Source organism: Ornithodoros turicata, chromosome 6 (genome assembly GCF_037126465.1).
Source record: "Ornithodoros turicata isolate Travis chromosome 6, ASM3712646v1, whole genome shotgun sequence".
Taxonomy (NCBI): domain Eukaryota; kingdom Metazoa; phylum Arthropoda; class Arachnida; order Ixodida; family Argasidae; genus Ornithodoros; species Ornithodoros turicata.
The window spans coordinates 9089122-9107553 of NC_088206.1; the positions used below are offsets into that span (position 1 = coordinate 9089122).

Consider the following 18432-nt stretch of genomic DNA (forward strand, 5'->3'; position numbering starts at 1 on the left):
ATAATACTATCTAAAATAAAACGCGAGACACCGCATTATTTAAAGCTTAAGAATTATGTTTGCATTGCAGCACGAAACACTGCTGAAAAATGTGTGCAGACGACACACTGAATCCGCTCCAACATGAATGCGTCGTAAGGATTTTCGGCGAACACATGGGGACTGCACGCGATTGAATCAGGATGTCGAAATGTTTCTTCAACTTGTAACATTACTAAATAGTCGAACGAACAGCAGTCTACTTAAAACAAGATTTTATCACCGATGACCGCACCGTAACCCGATACATACCTCGGAAACCGCAACGCCACCAATAAGCCCCAATATAGCAGTGTCAACGTACTAAAGATAGACCCTATGTTAGATAACCAATTCACAGCTCGGCACATGCTTTTCCCCCTTTTTTCTGCACACAGGAGCCAAGCTCAATGCAGCCTTGACATTTCTGAGCTTTCAACACTAGAGGAATCACTCCCAAAACTGACCACTAGACTTCAGGAATTACCACACAGAGCCAGAAATTTAGTAAACCATACAAAACGTTATCTTTATTCAATATCAGTTCATGGCTTCTTCGTGAGTCTGCTGCCGAACTTAGCCATGTCACCGTTGCAAGGCCAAGACAGGAACTTGTCGCTCTTAATGTATGCGGCAACCTTGGGAAGGGCCTACAAAAACAAAACGAACATGCTTAGGAGAACACACACAAATCGAGAAAACCTGAGATAATCGAGTAACATCAACGAAAGTGAATAATTGCATAGATGGTACGCAAGTATTACCTCAACTCTAGCCACGAAATCCTTCAGGTTGGAGAAGTCCTTCAAACAGTCTGGTGCAAAAAGCAGATGCTGCGACAGCATTTCGTAGGCAATGAAATCAACGTGGGTAAGCTGAAAGGGAGAGGAAAGGACAGTGATGCAACGCTTTGGCATACGTAACACTATTTTTGTGCAGGCATATTTTGCAGCTTCTAGGATTGATATACCATTTTGACCAATCAGGGATACCTGTAGCACTACAAATTTGTTGCAATCAAAAGAGAAATGAAACCCTGCTGTACAGCTATATCAGCAGTTTATTACTTAGACAGCCGCGTAGAATCTAACCTGACGCTGCCCATGGAACATGTCCGGTAGTATAAATGTGTGCTAAAGAAGTGCTATAATTATATTACACTCAGGGGGTACTTATTGAAACTTATTTGTTAAAAATAAATTTTCTGGGCTTTCCTAGACCATAGTTAAAGGGGCGAAAATTTGTCGTCTTGGATCGAAAGATGCCATTACTTCAGCACGTATTGTTATTTTACGAGCGAAAGATATCGCAATGTACACTTTCCCCCTCCCTCTCAAGAAGCCAGACAATGCGGAGACGCCCCTTCGGACCGGTCACCTCAAACTACCTCCCGTGACGACTGGACAAATCGTTTGCGGAAATCGATGAGAGCGCCCTCTGCATTGTTCGCCTCCTTGAGGAGAAGGGGAGGGAAAGTGTACCTTGCTGTTCCTTTCGCTCATAAATCAGAGACGATGCAACATATGAATCCCGTTCCTTTTGTTTCGGTCTCAAGGTAACAGCACCTTTCAATCCATGAGTTTTTTTTTTTTGTCATTTCAGTGCCCCTTTAACGACATTTCGCGGATCGTTAAATGAGCGGGAAAATTATCATAAAATTAGCAAACGTTACTACTCAGAGTATTCAATGTTTAAGCAGCTACAGCACTAAAACGAAAAGGCATATCCAAATGCAGAAAGTAGTCGTACGTTTTCGCCGCCAAAGAATTTGTGCTTGCCCAGGAAGTCGGAGAAAGCCTTGAGAGATGCAGGCAAGGCGCTCAGGTATTCCTCCTTCAGTTTGTCCTGCACACGCAAACATGCACAAAAAAACAAAACAAAAATCGGATCACATTTTAGATCGTAAAGTTAGTTAGGAAACTAACGACGCGCATTATTACACTTACAAAGTCTGGGTTGTAGCACAGACGAACAAAGGTCATACGGAAGTCACACCACTGCTGCTCCGCAAGGTCCACGCGGAGCTTCTCGGCGTCAGTCTTGCCCTCTGATAAAGTATATCATAAAAGTAAATCACTCGTCTGTACCCAGCAAACCATTAATGTCCTAGGGACGTCCTACGTCTGGTCATCCATAGGATATCTATGGGATGTCGTACAATGACATTTGCATTTTGGGTACAGGCCTTAGAGAAATACAAAGCGCTGCAGAGTAGCATCCTTCAGCAACTAAGCTCTTTCCCCCGCAATTTGTACACTCCTCCGCGTTCCAACTTTTGGGCAAAATGCACATTATTATACGACAACCTGGTAATAGGCTACTAAATGTTTCTGAATTCTTTAAGATTACCCCGCCCCCTTAGTCATTGGGGCAATTATTTCCACTAAGACCAAAACAGACAACCCCAACGCCATCCACGGCCACCCCATATCCTGCTACAATGGGCTAGCAGGAAGTACAAACAAATCTGCAGCTGCGACGTACCAAGGCCATGCTTCCTTGCAAGGTAGCGAAGGATAGCAGTGCTCTGGGTGACCTTAACATCTCCATCCAGCCAGTATGGAAGCTAAACGAAAATAAATATTAAGTACATGGTCACTCTTAATACTTAAATACTCCTATCGACGTAAGAATATGCTCACATTGGGGAAGTCCAGTCCCAAGTTTGGCTTGTCCTTCAGCCAGGCACTGCGGTCAAAGTCCGGCGGTGGACCACAGGAGTAACGTTTGTCTTCGTACTTTTCGTCCACGTGGGCGAGGAGGAGCCTGATTGGCTGAGCCAGCTGCACAGGTTCATGTCATTAGCTATGTTTCATCCTCTTAAAGCTGGTTTAGAAAAGAGTGGGGGGCTAACAACTTTTGTGCGGCACTGCACCCAGACTCTAAGAATGTGACATACAGTATGAGTGGCATAGCGTTTTTATAATGGCGCATTTATTACACATAATGCGAGAATGATGGATTTCATGCTGCACTTTGAAGAGCATATCTTTTATGTTGATGAAAAATATAACAAACATGCATTGTTTTTGAACCATTCAGAATTTCGTGTGGCTTAACACTATCAAGTTTCCAGCGGAGGGTTACAAGTAAAGGGTAGACCGAGAGGAGCAATAACTACTCCAACCGGACTAAAGAGAACAAACTCCAGGAACTTTTTAGTCCTTCAAAACTTCCAGTTCTCCCGCCTGAAAAGTTACGTATTACCGCGGTGTTACGTCGTCTAGTTGTCAAAGCGCGTGAAAATTTTCATCGAGCACAAAACTAAATTTTCGCTCGAGTAACAAACGATATGACTCAGGAACTTTGGGTTCATGTCCGCTCGCAATGGCTAAACCAAAGAGAACGCAGTCTATTTGCGTCCCGCCATAAAACAGAATGACCGCCTTCGTTGTCAAACCAAAAGAGGCGACCGTTACAACGGTACTTTCAGAGACTACCGCCTACCGCTATTACCGATAAGGAATGCCCGGGACAACGCCTTCGCCTCAATCCTCTCAGCACCGGCACAGCTGCCTGCACTCTATATCAACGCGACAGACAACTTGTTGCTCGTAAAACTTCGTCGCCACCTGTTCTATAACAGTGAAAAACGCATACAATTGAGCAGACGCGAACGAAACGTAAGTTCCAATATTCAAAACAAAGGACCGGAAACGTCATTAATGGCGGCGCTTTCTCACCGGCGTAACTCTTTATCAGGCAGAAAGTTTTGCATAAAAGTGTTGAAACCACGTGCAGTGAGTAACTGCCGTGGTAAATTACAAGTTGCGTGACTCGTTCAGAAACTGAAGCGCTACTTACGCCACGAATGTCCCAATATCCAAGAACTGGAGCCATACTTAGCGAGCAACTTCTTGTACACGTAGCCGGATGCCGTCTGCTTCTGCTCAGTGTTGCCAACATTCTGAGAAGGCAGCCCGCCAGAATCGCTCCAATATTCCGCCAGAATCCGCTAAATGTGCTCTGCATTCTGCTAAATTCCGCTATGCGTCCAAAGTACAGTTTAAAAACGGTTCCCTGCAAAGGTCCACGTGCCAGCAGCATTTTCAGGTGGTAGTTGAAAATAATGACGGTGTATATGACTGAAATCAAGACCTCAAATTTCTTTACTTGCTTAACCAGTGAGAGAGATGCATAGAGGATAAAACGTAAAACATTTGTATTTCTTTTTTCATTGTCACATACTGCAACGTGGCAGAACTCCGATTTCACGGATCTAAATAAACATACGTATGGATACACCAATGTAACGACAGCGCTTCTTGCAAAAGAAACAAGTAAACCAAAAAATTATAGAGAAAATTGAACTTAGAAAAGAGCGTCAAAAGAGAGGTCATCATCGCAAGAAGCCTGGGTGCTGCTGCTCGATGAAGGTCCATCGTAACAGGCTAGGGTGCCGATGTTCCTGACTACTTCTCCCGGGAGGTCATATTCGAAGCAGCCTTTTCCATGACGTCTCAGTCCCGCGCGGATCGTCAAAAGAGCCTCCACCATTTCAGGTTTGAGCTGGTTCCGCAGCTTGTTTTTCACGAGGTTCAACTGACTGAATGCACGTTCTACTTCTGCATTCGAGTAAGGCAGGACCAGCAGTGAGATAGCGAAGTTAGCTAGCTCCTGGTAGGGATTTTCGTTGCAAGAGTTCCGGTACGATTTGACTTCGCACCAGAATGCCTGTGTCGTCGAAGTCTTCTTCCATTCCACGAGTGTAATGTTCCTCCACTGGTGCTCGATCCTTTCAATGTCGGCGGAGTCCACGTTCAAAGCTTCCAGTAGCGGCACAAGTGGCTCTTTTAGTACACTAAGTGATTTCTGGACGGACAACAAAGACACCTTGCTAAGTACGTCGATGTTCCCTGGAAGACGCTGTCTTATTTGCTCTACCAGAGCAACGATGAACTTAACGCAACGTGATCTTATCGTTAGCTCTTCATGGGACGACATTCCACTTTCTTTCATTTCCCGCATTTGTTTTTCAAAAAGGTAGCCTAGGTATGGCTTGGGGTCCAAGTTTCCCTCTAAAGTCGAGGTCAATGGACAGAGTTTTGCCGTTGGCACCACTACCTTCTTGAACAAGGACGTAAGGAGGAGAGTTAGATCACTCAAAAGCCTTGTTTGGTCAGCATCATTGGCCTCGAATGCTTTGTTGACTCTTTGCACGTCCGCGAGTATTGGCCTCAAGAAAGTTAAGTACGCAAGGTTCGTATTGTCACTGAACATCGCGTACAATAACTCTGCTGCATAGCACTTTTCAGAGAGCCTCACTGTCTCGAAGTGAGTCTTCAACTCGAGCCACTGGTCCAGGACTCTCGCAACTGCACTTTCAATGGACAGCCATCTCGTTGAACATGCTTGTACAATTTTTAGCGGCTCTTTTCCCTCGTTGATGAGACCATACAGTTCCCTGTACGCCAGCTGCCTCGCAGAAGAACGAGAAAACCAGTTGTATGTCTCACTGATGAGATATTCAATATTTCTTGGCAGTGCATCGGAGGCTGCAGAAACAGAGAGTTGAAGGGAATGGCAGACGCAGCGGATTAGGATCAGTGTAGGTATTCCCTCCTTCAGTTTTTGATACACGCCACTGTTCACCCCGACCATCACGCTCGCGTTGTCCGTACCTAGCCCTCTCATTTTCCCTGCTGCGAGGTTGTACTTTTTGAGCATGGACATCACTGCACAGACAATGCTGTTGGCGTCGCATTTCTCCAACACGGAGAGCCCAAGGAATGTTGTGACGATCCTGGACGTTTTCTCGCTGAAGTATATTATTGATATAGCCAGCAGCTTCGTTACACTGATATCGGTGGATTCGTCTATTATCAAACTGTAGAAAGAATCGCCTATGTCATGTGCGAGGTCTTCCATGAAGTGTGGAAAAATCACATTCTTGAGCACTGCTGAACACTTGGTGCGATGCATTTGATATTGCTTTGCGGCTACACTGTCAGGAAATGTTTTCTTGTACAGTTCGCACAAATGGTCTGCAGTGAGTATGGAACTGTGCTCGGCAATAAAAAGCGCAGTCCTGCCTTCCGCTTCATGTGCTGCATCGGCTTTCGCAGGTGCGAAACTAACTGTTTGTTGTCCTGACGCAAAATGTCCTACCGCTTTCTTATGCTTTAGGCTGTTGCAGTGCGCCTTGAGGTCAGAGTACTTGCAACCAATCGCACATCCACAATACCGGCACTCGGCCGTTTCACTACCATCTACTCCTGCTTTCGATCGCAACCAGGAGCTTAAAAGTGGGTCCCTGAGCCACTCTTTGCGGAACTTCTGCGTGTAGGTCACCTTTGGCATGCTGAGAGAGTTGAAAACACGCACTACATACAACGTAGTCGGAAGACGCACATGGAAACCGCAGACGCTCCCCAAAAACGAAACCGCGCGCTGCAGGGGAGGGCGATGTGGCTGACCGAAAACGGAGACGCGTTTCGTAAAGTTTTCTATAAAAATGCTATATTAGCTTTTGTTTCTCTTTTTTCTGTAAAGCATTGCGTCATGCTTTGTCCAACAAATGTTATAATCGCACCGCCTCCCGTAACCAGAAACGCCAGAAACGGAAACTATCGCTGCACGGCTGGAGCTTGGCTCGGTAGTTTCGGATTGAGCGGTAACATGTATGTGCGCCAGCCGCCGCCGGTACTTTTTGACACGCTGCCGCCACCTTGAAGCCGGTATGCAGATGGCCTCATCGCACCTGCAGCAAGTCTCTGACCATGTCGCTGACGCAACTGTGACACGTGGCGCTGCCGCGCATATGTTGGCGTACGTACGTACGTTTGTATCACAAACAAGGGAGAGTGAGCGTACGTTGAGAAAGAGTTCCGCTAGAATCCGCTAAATTTTGTCAAGAAACCGCTAAAATATCCGCCAGCCGCTAAATTCAAAAATATCCCGCCAAATGCAAATTGAATCCGCCAGATCTAGCGGGAAATCCGCTAAATTGGCAACACTGCTTCTGCTACTAGTGGATGGAGTGGATGCGGGAGGCCCGTTTCGGCGGAAAAAAAGGAAGAGGGAATAGATGGCGCAACTGTAGCGAGGCTTTTTTTTTTTTTTTCGTCATAGGGGGCAACTTGTAACTTCAGCTGGGGTGGTGCTGAGGCACGGGTGAGGCTGGGGCTAGTAGTATTTGCGCTGTGCCCCAACGGGCTCAACTTCTGCAACCACATGCGAGAAACCAAACTTGTTAGTTATTTTGTTCGATTGGCGGTCATGGCGCTTGCTCGTACAAATACAGCTGGTGTGCCCAGTTTTAACAGCAGCTGCCAAACTATGTCGTTGTCTAACAAGTTTTCAGGTCTATTCCCGGCAATAGCCCTCACATATTGAAACGGAAACTTTCACAAATCATGCGCGAACTGCTGGTATCTCGAGTTGTCTCCCAAATGTTTACTTGAAGACATTAGCCTGAGTCCGAGCTCTGGCCTGAGTGCGAAGACACAAGGGGAATTTCCCATCTGCGTAACGTCCGTGTCGTTTACCCCAAACTCCGGGTAATGACTTTAAAGTTCGTCTACACCAGCTAGCTTGCTCCCTGCTACTCGGTTCAGTTGCTCATGCATGTCCTGCAAGACATTCCTTGGTAATATTCCCCACGAGAACCCAATTGTGCAGTGTATAGTACTTGCATGCTTCAACCCCCCCCCCCCTCATTCTAACCTGCTAGATGATAAACTGATAATGTCCCCAGTATCACTAATTACAAGAGCCACCCACACTAAGCACAGCCCGACAGACAGACCAGACAAACGAAAGCATGCCAAGCTGTCACAAACTGATTTAACCAGACCCCCCCCCCCCCCCCAAATGTTCGGGGACTCCAAATTTTTCACCTGTGCCTCTACAGGGGTGAACTTGCAATTTCAACGATTTTTTTTTCAGCTTTAGCTGTTATGACATTACTATAATAATGACCCCCCACCTCCATTTTTTTCCCAACACCCCTTCGTGCTTGGGATTCTGGATGAACCACTGGTTACAAAGACCGGCCAGTTTACCTGCTACACCAGTAAAACTACTACTGCACAGCTATTGAATGTTGTAGGGCACACATACCCAGGACACCCAACAGTTGAAGAGACTACCACCTGACCCAAGACCTGAGAGACTTGATTGCTACCTTAGTAAACCTAGGTCCCACCACAAAACTGAGGTATCTGAATTAAAATTTCCAACCCAAATTTCTTGGTAAAATACATCGTTTATTGACAAAGAAAAGTCACAAGAGCAATACAACCACTGCATCCAGGGATGGACTATATCAGACACAGTAAAACCACTTAAATGCATGCCAGACTCCAATCTCCATGTGGTAATATATGCTATCCCAATGCAACGTCCTCAGATGTGACCCAACACCTGTTCAGAGCAAAGAAAAAAAGTCATCAGTACAAGAATAATCCAGAAATACAGAGACAGACTTATGATACTCAGTAAAATCATCCTCACGTTTAACTAGGACTGGGGCGATATAAAGTCATCATTGCAAAAATAAATATTCATAAATATATGCATAGACATCACTACAGAGGATAGTTACCGCAGAAGGGGAGAAAATCAATATAATGGTCTGACATTGCTTGGTTAATGTTGAGTGAGTTCATGAGTGTTTCTGGGACAATAACCCCCTTTAGTAAAACAGAGTTAAGTGTTCAAATACTAATCAGCATTTGTTAAACCAACGTGATCTATAATACTTAATGCTCAAATATAATTACAGGGAATATAATATACAAATGAGAAACAATGCGGCACTACCCTGTCCCTGTGGATGATGTCACGCAAATAAAGTCATACAAAAAGCGTCATTAAAATACACTAACCGAAGGCAGAGACCTCAGACGTGGCCCATCACCTGTTTCAAAGAAAACTTATCAGTACGAGAGTAAATCAACAGATACAGACAAAAGCTCAACCATACTCAGTAACATCATCCTCACGTTTAACTAGGACTGGGGCGATATGAAGTCATCATTGCAACAAAAACAGCGTTTATTCATAGACATCACTCCAGAGGATAGTTTGCTTCAAAAGGGGATATGCTGGGACGTAACAGTGAAAAATTACATGGTAGCAGATAACACCAGCAACTGTGGGGTGATGCCATGTAAATAAACCCTGCAGGAGTCTTTAAAAAAAAATACTGACCAATACAGATGGAGCCCAGAGGATACCACCAAGTGCAGCACCAAGCAGGTCACCTGTACACATAACTCAGTTAATTCCGTGACACAGCACTCCAATAAAGCAGAAAACAGACACATTCAGAAACTCCGTCTTCACGTTATGTCAGCCTGGGGCGGTTATAAATCATCACTAATAAAAGAAAAAAAAGCATAACATGATCATCACCTGTAGTCATGGAATGGAGGAAAGCTGGAGGTGTTTTTCTGGGCAGCTGTGCAACCTGAAATGGAACCATCATGTAGCAGGATCCAAACAGGCAAATTGGGTATGATAAGACAAAAAGATTCAGAGAGGGCAAGATAATTTCAATCACAGAAATCAGAAAACTTAATCAACATAGAATCGCTGCACGGAATGTCAAACCCAGCTCTGAGCTTACCTAAGCTGTATCATACGGGGATCCTGATCTGGAACAAAAAGAATCCTTGATGTGCAACCAATCGAAATGAAAACTATAAGCGACTAAGCGATGTATCATCAGAATTTAAATCCGATAAGTTTGTTTTCATTGCTATCAAGCGAACGAGAAGTCTCATCACACAAACTTCTACAGAAACTCTATAGAAGGCACACATACAAGAGCCCTGTCGACAGGCACGGCAGCTTCGGCCAGGTCTTCGCAGCACTTCTGCATGTTCCCTGCACAAAGAAACGCCATCTCAACAACGCTGAAGAAACACTCATGTACACGATTGGTGAAAAATTGTCAGCAAGTGACAGTATCACCACTTATTTGTAAGACAGGGATAACTTAAACGTTCATCATTTACAGGTTTTACGACACCCATATTGTATATGTTACTTACATGCAATCAAGCAGACTTCAAACTCTCCTGAAAGATACAAGTGGCATCAGCACTATGCAAATAGATAGAAAGTAGATACACAAATTATGCGATCTGGTCAGATTCTGGTATAGTCTTCAAAGAAACCTAAGACATATGCTTGTCAAAATGATCATCACTTGATTAGAAAATGTTCCTACGCCTCATGTGAAACTGGGATGACTTGACACTGTCGCTAAATTAAGTTTGCAAAACTGAATCAGTGCTCACCTTCAGCCCTGGGCCTACTTCATGAGTGGTCAGCTCACGACACCTGAACAAAAGGAATCTCAGATTAGCTATTCACGTGGCCACGATGAAGTTATTCGCAAGATAAGAACAGTCAGTAACAAATATCTGTCGGCACGGTTTTTCTGTGTGAGCTGAGATTGTCATCCTTTTTGCAAACTAATCCCTTAGGTGCGCGTCAGCGAGATATTTACCCGGAAAGGTTTGAAGAATGTACGTCCATGCTTTAGTCATTGTTACAGCGCCTCCATTAAAGCCTGAAACAAAAGAAAATGCGAACTATGCAACTACGGCGACAAAATATAATCTCGATCACAACTGTAACAGACTTTTTCGTATAATCGCCCAAGAGGCTTGGTCGAAAGCGCCATTACTTACCTACACGTGGTGCATTTCGTGACATGCAAGCGGTAACCGGCCCCTGCAAGTAAAAAAAAAAATGTTGATATGTGGCCTCAAAAATTATACACCCTAATCAAATAGTATACAGTCAGGATTCTTCTGTCCATCAAAGTCAATTCGGAACAGGTCTGTGAAATTATCATCATGAACATGGCCTCAAGATTTGAGTTTGGGAAATCGAACTGAAGACGTTACAGATTGCAACATTTCCTCAAAATATTATGCTAGGAACACAAGTGACCAACCACTGCACAGGATGATCGATTCAAATTTAGAAAGTTGATTACCTGGTTCACGATGCGAACAGATTGACATCCGAACATCGCTACAGCATGAAGGAAGCGAAATCACCGAAAGACCACAATGGCGGCAACCTAACCGCATTTATATACCGCTTTGATCACGTGACCATATTGCAGGCTTTGTCTTTGGATTGTCGGCTTTATGGAACTCACGTGGTTCGTGGTGCCGATAGCCGTGGTGCGCGCCTGCGGCGCCTGCCTCACGTTGCCAACATCCCGTCTCATGAAACCGTTGAGCCGACAAAAATAGCTAAAATATTTGAAATCACACAGGAATCTACTTACACGTTGTACACATGATGCTGTGTACGGTCAGGGGGCACGCTGTACAGCAGTGCAGCACGGCAGTGCGCAAAACGCGATTCCTCTGATTTTAGTGAAAATGAGATACCCCCGTCCTGAATGTAAAAATAATTTTCAAGCAAAAATTGGCAAAGTGTAGAACTCGCAAGCTTCCCCTCTCCTGCCCTTCTCACACTTAGCGAGATGTTGTGGACTGTGGTGCGACGCAACGACAGCGGGTGGGTACCGAAATAACCACGGTTCGAAAATAAATTCCCGAAACGACTGTACCGAAATAACACGTTCCCGAAATCCTCTTTTTTGAATAACACATCTCGGCTGAACATTAATTAAAAAATACATCGTGGAAATAACACGGTACCGAAATGAACACCCGAAACCCTCATGGGGAAATAACACAGTTCTCAAAATTCCGTTTCATAGTACACTTTAAGTACCTCGTTCTGTAATTACCTTACTTATGGCCAGGACCGGCAAGAGGGGGTGGGGTCAGCCGAGCATGATGCCGCGGGACTCTTCGGGGGTCCGCCCGCCCGACCGAAGGCATGACGGTTGCTAGCACCGGGGACTTCGCCGGTAGATGCGGTTTACTGTGACTCGATGGACACGTCTGGAACAGGCGGGCCCGGGCCCTGCACAGGACTCATCCCCGGGACCTTAATTTCTCTCACCAGCCCTGCATATGGCGTTGGCGATCGGGGCAGGGCAGTGAATGCTGCTATAATGATCCGTAGTGTCGAGAGTAAACGAACCTACAGAACAAACGCGTTTATTTTTAACGTACAGAACAAAAGCGTTTCACAACGTAAATTATATATACCACAAAACTGCACACATTTGCTTAGGTACGATTCAAGGGTAACGTTCCCGGCTGGAGCTGACGTTCAAGGCTTGAAATGTTGGAACCGTTTCTCTCCCTCTTTGTTTCTTTTTTTTTTTCAATACGTTTTCCTTGCTCTGCTCCATTGCGTTTCAGTCAGTGATTTATCCAGACCCCCCCCCCCACCCCTACACCCCCTAACAACCCCCAAACGTTCAGTGACACCCCGCTAACTTTTCCAGCTGTATACCCCCTACAGGGAGTGCCCCCTGCGATTTCAGCTTTAGACACATGTCGGTAATGATACGTTAAGATGTAACGATGTAACTATAATAATGACCCCCCCCCCCTAATTTTTTCTAACACCCCTCCGTGCTTGGGATTCTGGATAAACCACTGGTTTCAGCAGATGCTTTGGTCAGAGCAGTCACCTTGCAACCGCCTCTCCAGTACTTTTGGCACCACCACGCAAAAGCACCCGACTTGCTATTCTGCAGGAATAAGTATTTTTACTCCTCAAAGAACAGGGCCTTTTTTTGCGTCGCGATAAACTCCATTACGGACAGGACGAAGACCGCGGCGGATATTAAGGAAATCAATTCCAATTACGTAGGGTTAACCTGGGATAGCCACGTGGTGTGAACATATAATAGATGGAACCATTTAACAGCAGCAGTGCGGCAGCCATATAAGTCACACGTAGGGCCACAAAGTACAACCAAGGTGTCTATCCAAGTTAGGAAGGATACCGCATTGATACCCGTACATTGAACTGTAACGCCCATGAAACCTCAGGATGTGCCATGGCCATAAAGAACGTACGAGCATAAAGAAAAAGGAAAAAGCAGATGACTCTTGTTGGAAACAAAGTACATACTTCTTTTCTATACCGTAAAAATGGTGCTGCATGTTATTTTGGCACAATCATTCGAGCAAGGATTTCGCTGCTTGTTATATCACCTCGCGTCATTTCGGCACGTTTATAGTGACACTATCACTTAAACAAAATACAGAAGCCGACACTGAAGATTATAATCTTCAGTGTCGGCTTCTGTATTTTGTTTATGTGATCTACAGGACTTGACTCCCCTCTTCGTATACGCATCTGACACTATCACTCTAAGAAAAAAAGGGTGTGAAGAGGTGGTAACTTCCACAGTTACCACCTATAGGTCAACTTAGCGTCTGATAAAGGGTGTAAACGGGTGGTATAAGCAATTATCATATATATCCAAGTTGCTACAAAGAGGCGTACGCCCCCTCGCTCACCGAATCGATCAGAAGCGGTAACCCTGTCATTCGTCCCGTGGCAATGGTTTACGGACAACATGCTTTGCAGTGAAGTTCTGTTTTGAGAGTGAGGTAGCAGACCTGTAAAACTTTTCAACCTTTTAGGCACAACATATGCGACAACTATTACCTCTTAAAAGGTGTAACTACTCCACCCCTTTTTTCCAAGAGTGTATACTGTTAAAAACATGTTATTTCGAACTCGAGTGTATATCGCAGCTGGGATTTTGGGAAGTTATTTCGGGAACACGTTATTTCGGTCCACAACCGCAAATTTACAGTAACGCGATCTCCGTATCGTTACCGAGCAACAACAACAACTTTATTTGACGGTTATTTATAATAACAATAAATAATAATAATTTTATAGCCGCAGGAAAATATACGACGCGACTGATTTGTGCGACAAAGGAGACCGTCGGTAACGTGCTGGCTTGCTGAGCTCAAGATCGCGGGTTCGATCCCGGCCGAGGGCGGTAGCAATGTGGGGGAGGTAAACATTGCTTCCAGCGCCCCCCAGGTGGTCGAAATTATCCGCAGTCCTACCTTGCGGCACGTGCAACCATGTCGCCACACCGCAGACAAACCCTACGTGTAACATCACGGTACCGTTATTTTAGGAGACCATAGAGAAGGCCATAAACCCTGTGGTTCATATACTCTGGGTCGGCATGGTGTGCAACAAAGGAGGTCAGTTCTAATGTTCTACCAAGATCGGATTGTGCCCTTGTTTTGTGTTGCGGTTAATGCGCGTGAAATTACGGAACTTTATCCAGGTGTAACGTGGTAGTACTTATGTGCAGGTGGTCTGGACAGGTTATTGTTTTAAACCGAAGCGTATAGTATACGTTTTGATTGAGCTGAGGTATTACAGCTTCCGCTTCAATTGTGTTCAAAGAAGAACAATTTCTATATTCCTCTGAAATCAGTCACGTGATAGAAGAGATGCCTATATATTACGTCGTCGGAATGTGCAAGGGCTTTCGTTTCAAAGGATTCCGTATCGTGAGTACACCAATTTTGCTACGGGTTTCCACAGAGGCATAGCACAGAAGGAGTAGAATTTTCTACCCGTCTCGGTAGAGCTGTATTGCAACCACGTTCCTACTCAAACCAATTTTACCTTTTGGGTATAACCACAGAGTAGAAACTGTCGGTCTACTAGCCTGGGTAGGAAATTCTCTCCATTTTTGTTCTTAGAGAGGAGGAAGGGAAAGGGACGCCACCACTTATATACCCCAGGAGGAGAAGGTGCGCGTGGACTGGCCCGAAATGGTAGAAATATTGTCGTTCTACCAGCTTGGGTAGGAAATTTTACCTTGTTTTTTTCTTAGAGTATAAGTAGTGTTCCGCGCTTTCGTTTCTTTCTTTTTTTTAATTTTAGGGCGGATTCGGGTATTTAGGGGTTTTTCGGAGATTATTTGTTTCATGAAATTGGCGTTTTGCGGTGGTTTTTCTGGCGTTGGACATGGTTTACCCTGCAGTTATCAGCGAATATAAATCGCAAAGTATTGTCACAACTGTGCGCAGGCTTAGCTTCTCTCCCCCCCCCCCCCCCCCCCCCCCCACCGTGAGACATCACAAAAAGAACACTTTATAGCTCCACAGCGAAGTGATATTGTGGGTGGCACTATATCGTGAAAGCAGAGCTCTTTTTGTTGTTGTTGTTGTTGTTAAGTCTATCATGTTCAGAGGTTAATCCCCCTAATCCCTTCTGGGCCATTCATTTGTATTTTGCGTTTTTCGGTTAAAGGATACCCTACTTATAAGGAATCCCGTTCCGTATACCACACTGTACGCGATACATAACATCATACCAGGGGCAAAAAAAAAATCACTTTCTTGCAGTGGGCTCTTCATGTCGCCGCAGAGAAACGGAGGCACTGGTGCGGCGTGTCACCCACTTCCGTCGCGTCACCCGGTGCGGACCACATCCCCCCCCCCCCCCCCAGTGTCGCCACTGCACAGGAGTTGGTATTACAGCGCATGCCACTGTTAACAACGTCAAGCAGCTTCCTGATAATGTGATCAGAAACACGGTCAGAAAGGCGCGCAGACTAGTAAACGTTGGCCTCGCGCAAACTTCAGCGCGGCGGCTTTTCGCAGCCGCTGCGTTCTTACCGAGGAAATACAAAACTGCACGCGGGATTTTACGGTCTGGTATGGGAGGCACGCAGACGCAACAACTCTTGTGTTACAAAGGGCTAAGTGACGTTTGGAGCACAATGAACGCTGACCGATCAGTCGTGCTCGGTTGAGGAAGTATATAGAGTGGCTGCGAATCTGAAGGCAAAGAGTTTCGGCAGCGATCTATCCAGACCACCCACCCTACACTTCTTAACCCCCCCCCCCCCCCCCCCCAAATTTGGGGCCACCGAAATTTTGTGAGATTGCGTAATATTTTGTCAAAAGCATGAAAATACACGGGTGTAGCCCATGCACATCTTGTGACATCCCCTGCGGAGCCCGAAATTCTGGATAAACCGCTGGAGCTCGGCACAAAACTATGTTGCGCCAACAGCAAGGTAGCTGTCAAGGTGGGGTATTCATATCATGTACGTATTACGTCAATGCAGGCGTCCTCGCATTGACATCCACTATGAAAGCGGTGCTCCACTTTGTGCTTCTCGTGTCTTCTGTGCTTGGTAAGACGATATTTGACATCTTATTAACTTTCAATTGAAAGAGTGTACCCTGACGGAGCATTATACGTTGTAACCACACGAATTGTTGTACCAGAAGTTATGCGCGAGCTATAACGAAGAATAAATACAATTATTGCGCTGCATGATTCTCTGCCACGGGATGGACACGGTATCAAAGACGACATGCAAATGCAACAGTGAGAAGCTTCTGGAGAGTTCAAAATTCGACAATGCGGAATGCTCCAAGCGGGCAGTCATATTACTACAGTGTATCGCACTGTGGAAAGCATCTGCCGCAACGCTACGGCGATGTTGTGAGTTATGCTAAGAAAATTAAGTAAATGTCAAATGCACGAGGAGGAGATATGGGAAGTACTCCTGCTGGGTTTGTCTGATGACTCTAATCTCTGTTTGGGAGACGCTTATTGATGTAATATGGTCTCTTTTATATATGTGCTAATTACAAAGTGAAGCGAGAAAAATAAGTTTTATTAACGCTGGCTTTACTAAACAACTTTAAGTACCGAAAACACTTGGATCATTAATATACCACACTTGGTGCAGAGTAATACGCACAGAGTTCAGATACGGATATTTTTAGTAGCACAACTGCAGAGTATGCCGTGTAGCAGAATATACCGAATGCGTTTTGCTTTGCTGCTCCTGATACAGTCTATATAGACGTGATCTTTGCATTGCGTTGGATTGACTACACTCAAGGGGAAAAAAGGAGTGATTTTGGCCATTTTGGGGACAAAATGCAGTGCCACAAAAATTAGTCTCTTTTTTTTGGGGGGGGGGGGGGTAAATGCGTTGGAGTAAATGAATGTCACAGAGTGGTGACTGCATTTCACGCTATGTTTTAACAGTCTCATGTGCATGATTCATGTCCATGAAGGGAAATACTTTGAATTAAACCGTGATATGTCGAGTGATAGAAGATCTTGCGACATGCATAGGGCACAATTTTGCAAGACGGAACCGCTTGATATTTCTGCCTCTGTGTAGGTGGAAAACTGCTAAGTTAGGTTAGTTATATAGCCTTATTCGATCAAATTGACGAAGAGCACTCATTTACGTAGACCGTTGCATTCGGGAGGCCATTTGCGACGTTCAGTGACTATTTCCGGCCCTGGGGAGTAAATTTCGGTGTTAGGGAACTGAAATGGGGAGTAGTTGCAATCTAGCCTCTAGGGGACTAGAAGCAGCAATTACTTCCCGTTTTACTCATATTTCTTTCTTAGAGTGTACCTCATACATTGATTGGTTGAGCTAAGGCAACGAGCGTCCGGAGCAGTGGTGAAATTTCTCATTGACAAGCATTGATCCAAGGAATTTGGGCCAGCGTGCTACTCGGTGTCGGGAGCAAGCATCTTCATATCTTCGTTACTCAACCTAAGCTAAGCGAACGCGAAATAAATAAAATTAAATAACCTAACCTATAAACTAGCAGTCTTTCAGATCTGACTCAAGAAATTAGTTGCAAGCCTTGTTGATAACTGGTAACTGTTCTTTCGGGGTACACCAAAGTAACAAATTGGTTCAGTGGACTTCCAACAATGTATTTCGTCCGACATGTTCTTCAGCGGAGACCCATATTAGTTAGTTAGCGAGTGAGTGAGTGAGCTACAACAAAGTAGCTTGAGGGCATCCGGGGGCCGCACTGACACTAGGCAGCACTATGCAGAAATTCAGCACACAGTACACAAGTATGCAGTACACAGTAAAGATAAATAATGCACAAAGATCAGACACACATGAGCCTACGCTACATATTCTCATAAACATAAACCTTCTATAGTAAGTACAAATATGGCACAGGAGAATAGTAAAAAAAAAAAAAAAACTGTAAAAATAAAAGCACTCAATGCAGCTCAGTAAGTAAAAAAAGAAGAAAAGAAAAAAGAACAAAGATGCAAAATTTACGGCAGTGCCCATACACTTTCTGTAGTATGTAGAAACAGAAGAACAGTGAAAAGAAACAAAAAAAAAAGATAAGACAGAAGTACTCAATACAGGTCATTGAGTACAGGAAAGAATCGCACAAAATTTGCTACAATTTTTGAATTAAGTTAAATTAATTAATTAATTTAAAATACCATGACATCATAACTGTTTATGCTTGCATGTTTTCAACCCAGTTCAACCGGAGACCCCTGTTTGTGATGTTTTTGAATTCCTGATTTACAAAGATTTCCTCATCCTTGCTGAAGAGGAACGGCAGCTGGTGGCGTAGCATGTGCGACCCATATTGTGGCCGTTTGACTTAATTTGCTACATTCTCAACAACGTGACATTGATGTATGAGCATTGAGGCTTCTTGGACCCATTACAGTGAACCCTCGTTATTATGACCCCCGTTAATCTGACATTCACGCTTTATGACC

General features: G+C 44.7%; 1 protein-coding gene and 1 long non-coding RNA gene across 2 annotated transcripts; both read right to left on the reverse strand.

Moving 5' to 3' along the window:
- Nucleotides 1-521: 521 nt before the first annotated feature.
- On the reverse strand, nucleotides 522-7028 carry LOC135397620 (glutathione S-transferase Mu 4-like). Its single transcript, XM_064629237.1, has 8 exons — nucleotides 6974-7028; nucleotides 3823-3898; nucleotides 2661-2801; nucleotides 2503-2584; nucleotides 1965-2065; nucleotides 1768-1863; nucleotides 783-893; nucleotides 522-668 (listed from the first exon to the last, which is right to left on the reverse strand). Exons 2-8 carry the CDS (start codon nucleotides 3856-3858, stop codon nucleotides 564-566), a joined length of 672 nt encoding a protein of 223 aa, XP_064485307.1. The 5' UTR covers nucleotides 3859-3898; nucleotides 6974-7028; the 3' UTR covers nucleotides 522-563.
- Nucleotides 7029-8204: 1176 nt separating this feature from the next.
- LOC135397621 (uncharacterized) lies at nucleotides 8205-11059 on the reverse strand. The gene is made up of 11 exons (XR_010423678.1): nucleotides 10973-11059; nucleotides 10662-10704; nucleotides 10478-10540; nucleotides 10266-10308; nucleotides 10017-10043; nucleotides 9788-9849; nucleotides 9590-9617; nucleotides 9376-9430; nucleotides 9172-9224; nucleotides 8847-8878; nucleotides 8205-8382 (listed from the first exon to the last, which is right to left on the reverse strand). It is a non-coding gene; the product is annotated as an uncharacterized LOC135397621 (long non-coding RNA).
- Nucleotides 11060-18432: the final 7373 nt, after the last annotated feature.

Bases quoted from the DNA above. Each gene is read 5' to 3' on its own strand.
- LOC135397620 (XM_064629237.1), bottom strand. From the start codon at position 3,858: ATGGCTCCAGTTCTTGGATATTGGGACATTCGTGGC. The intron at 2,066-2,502 runs GTACGTCGCAGC...ATACTTTATCAG, and splicing joins TGCAAGGAAGCATGGCCTTG to AGGGCAAGACTGACGCCGAG. The intron at 1,864-1,964 runs GTAAGTGTAATA...TTGCGTGTGCAG, and splicing joins TGTGCTACAACCCAGACTTT to GACAAACTGAAGGAGGAATA.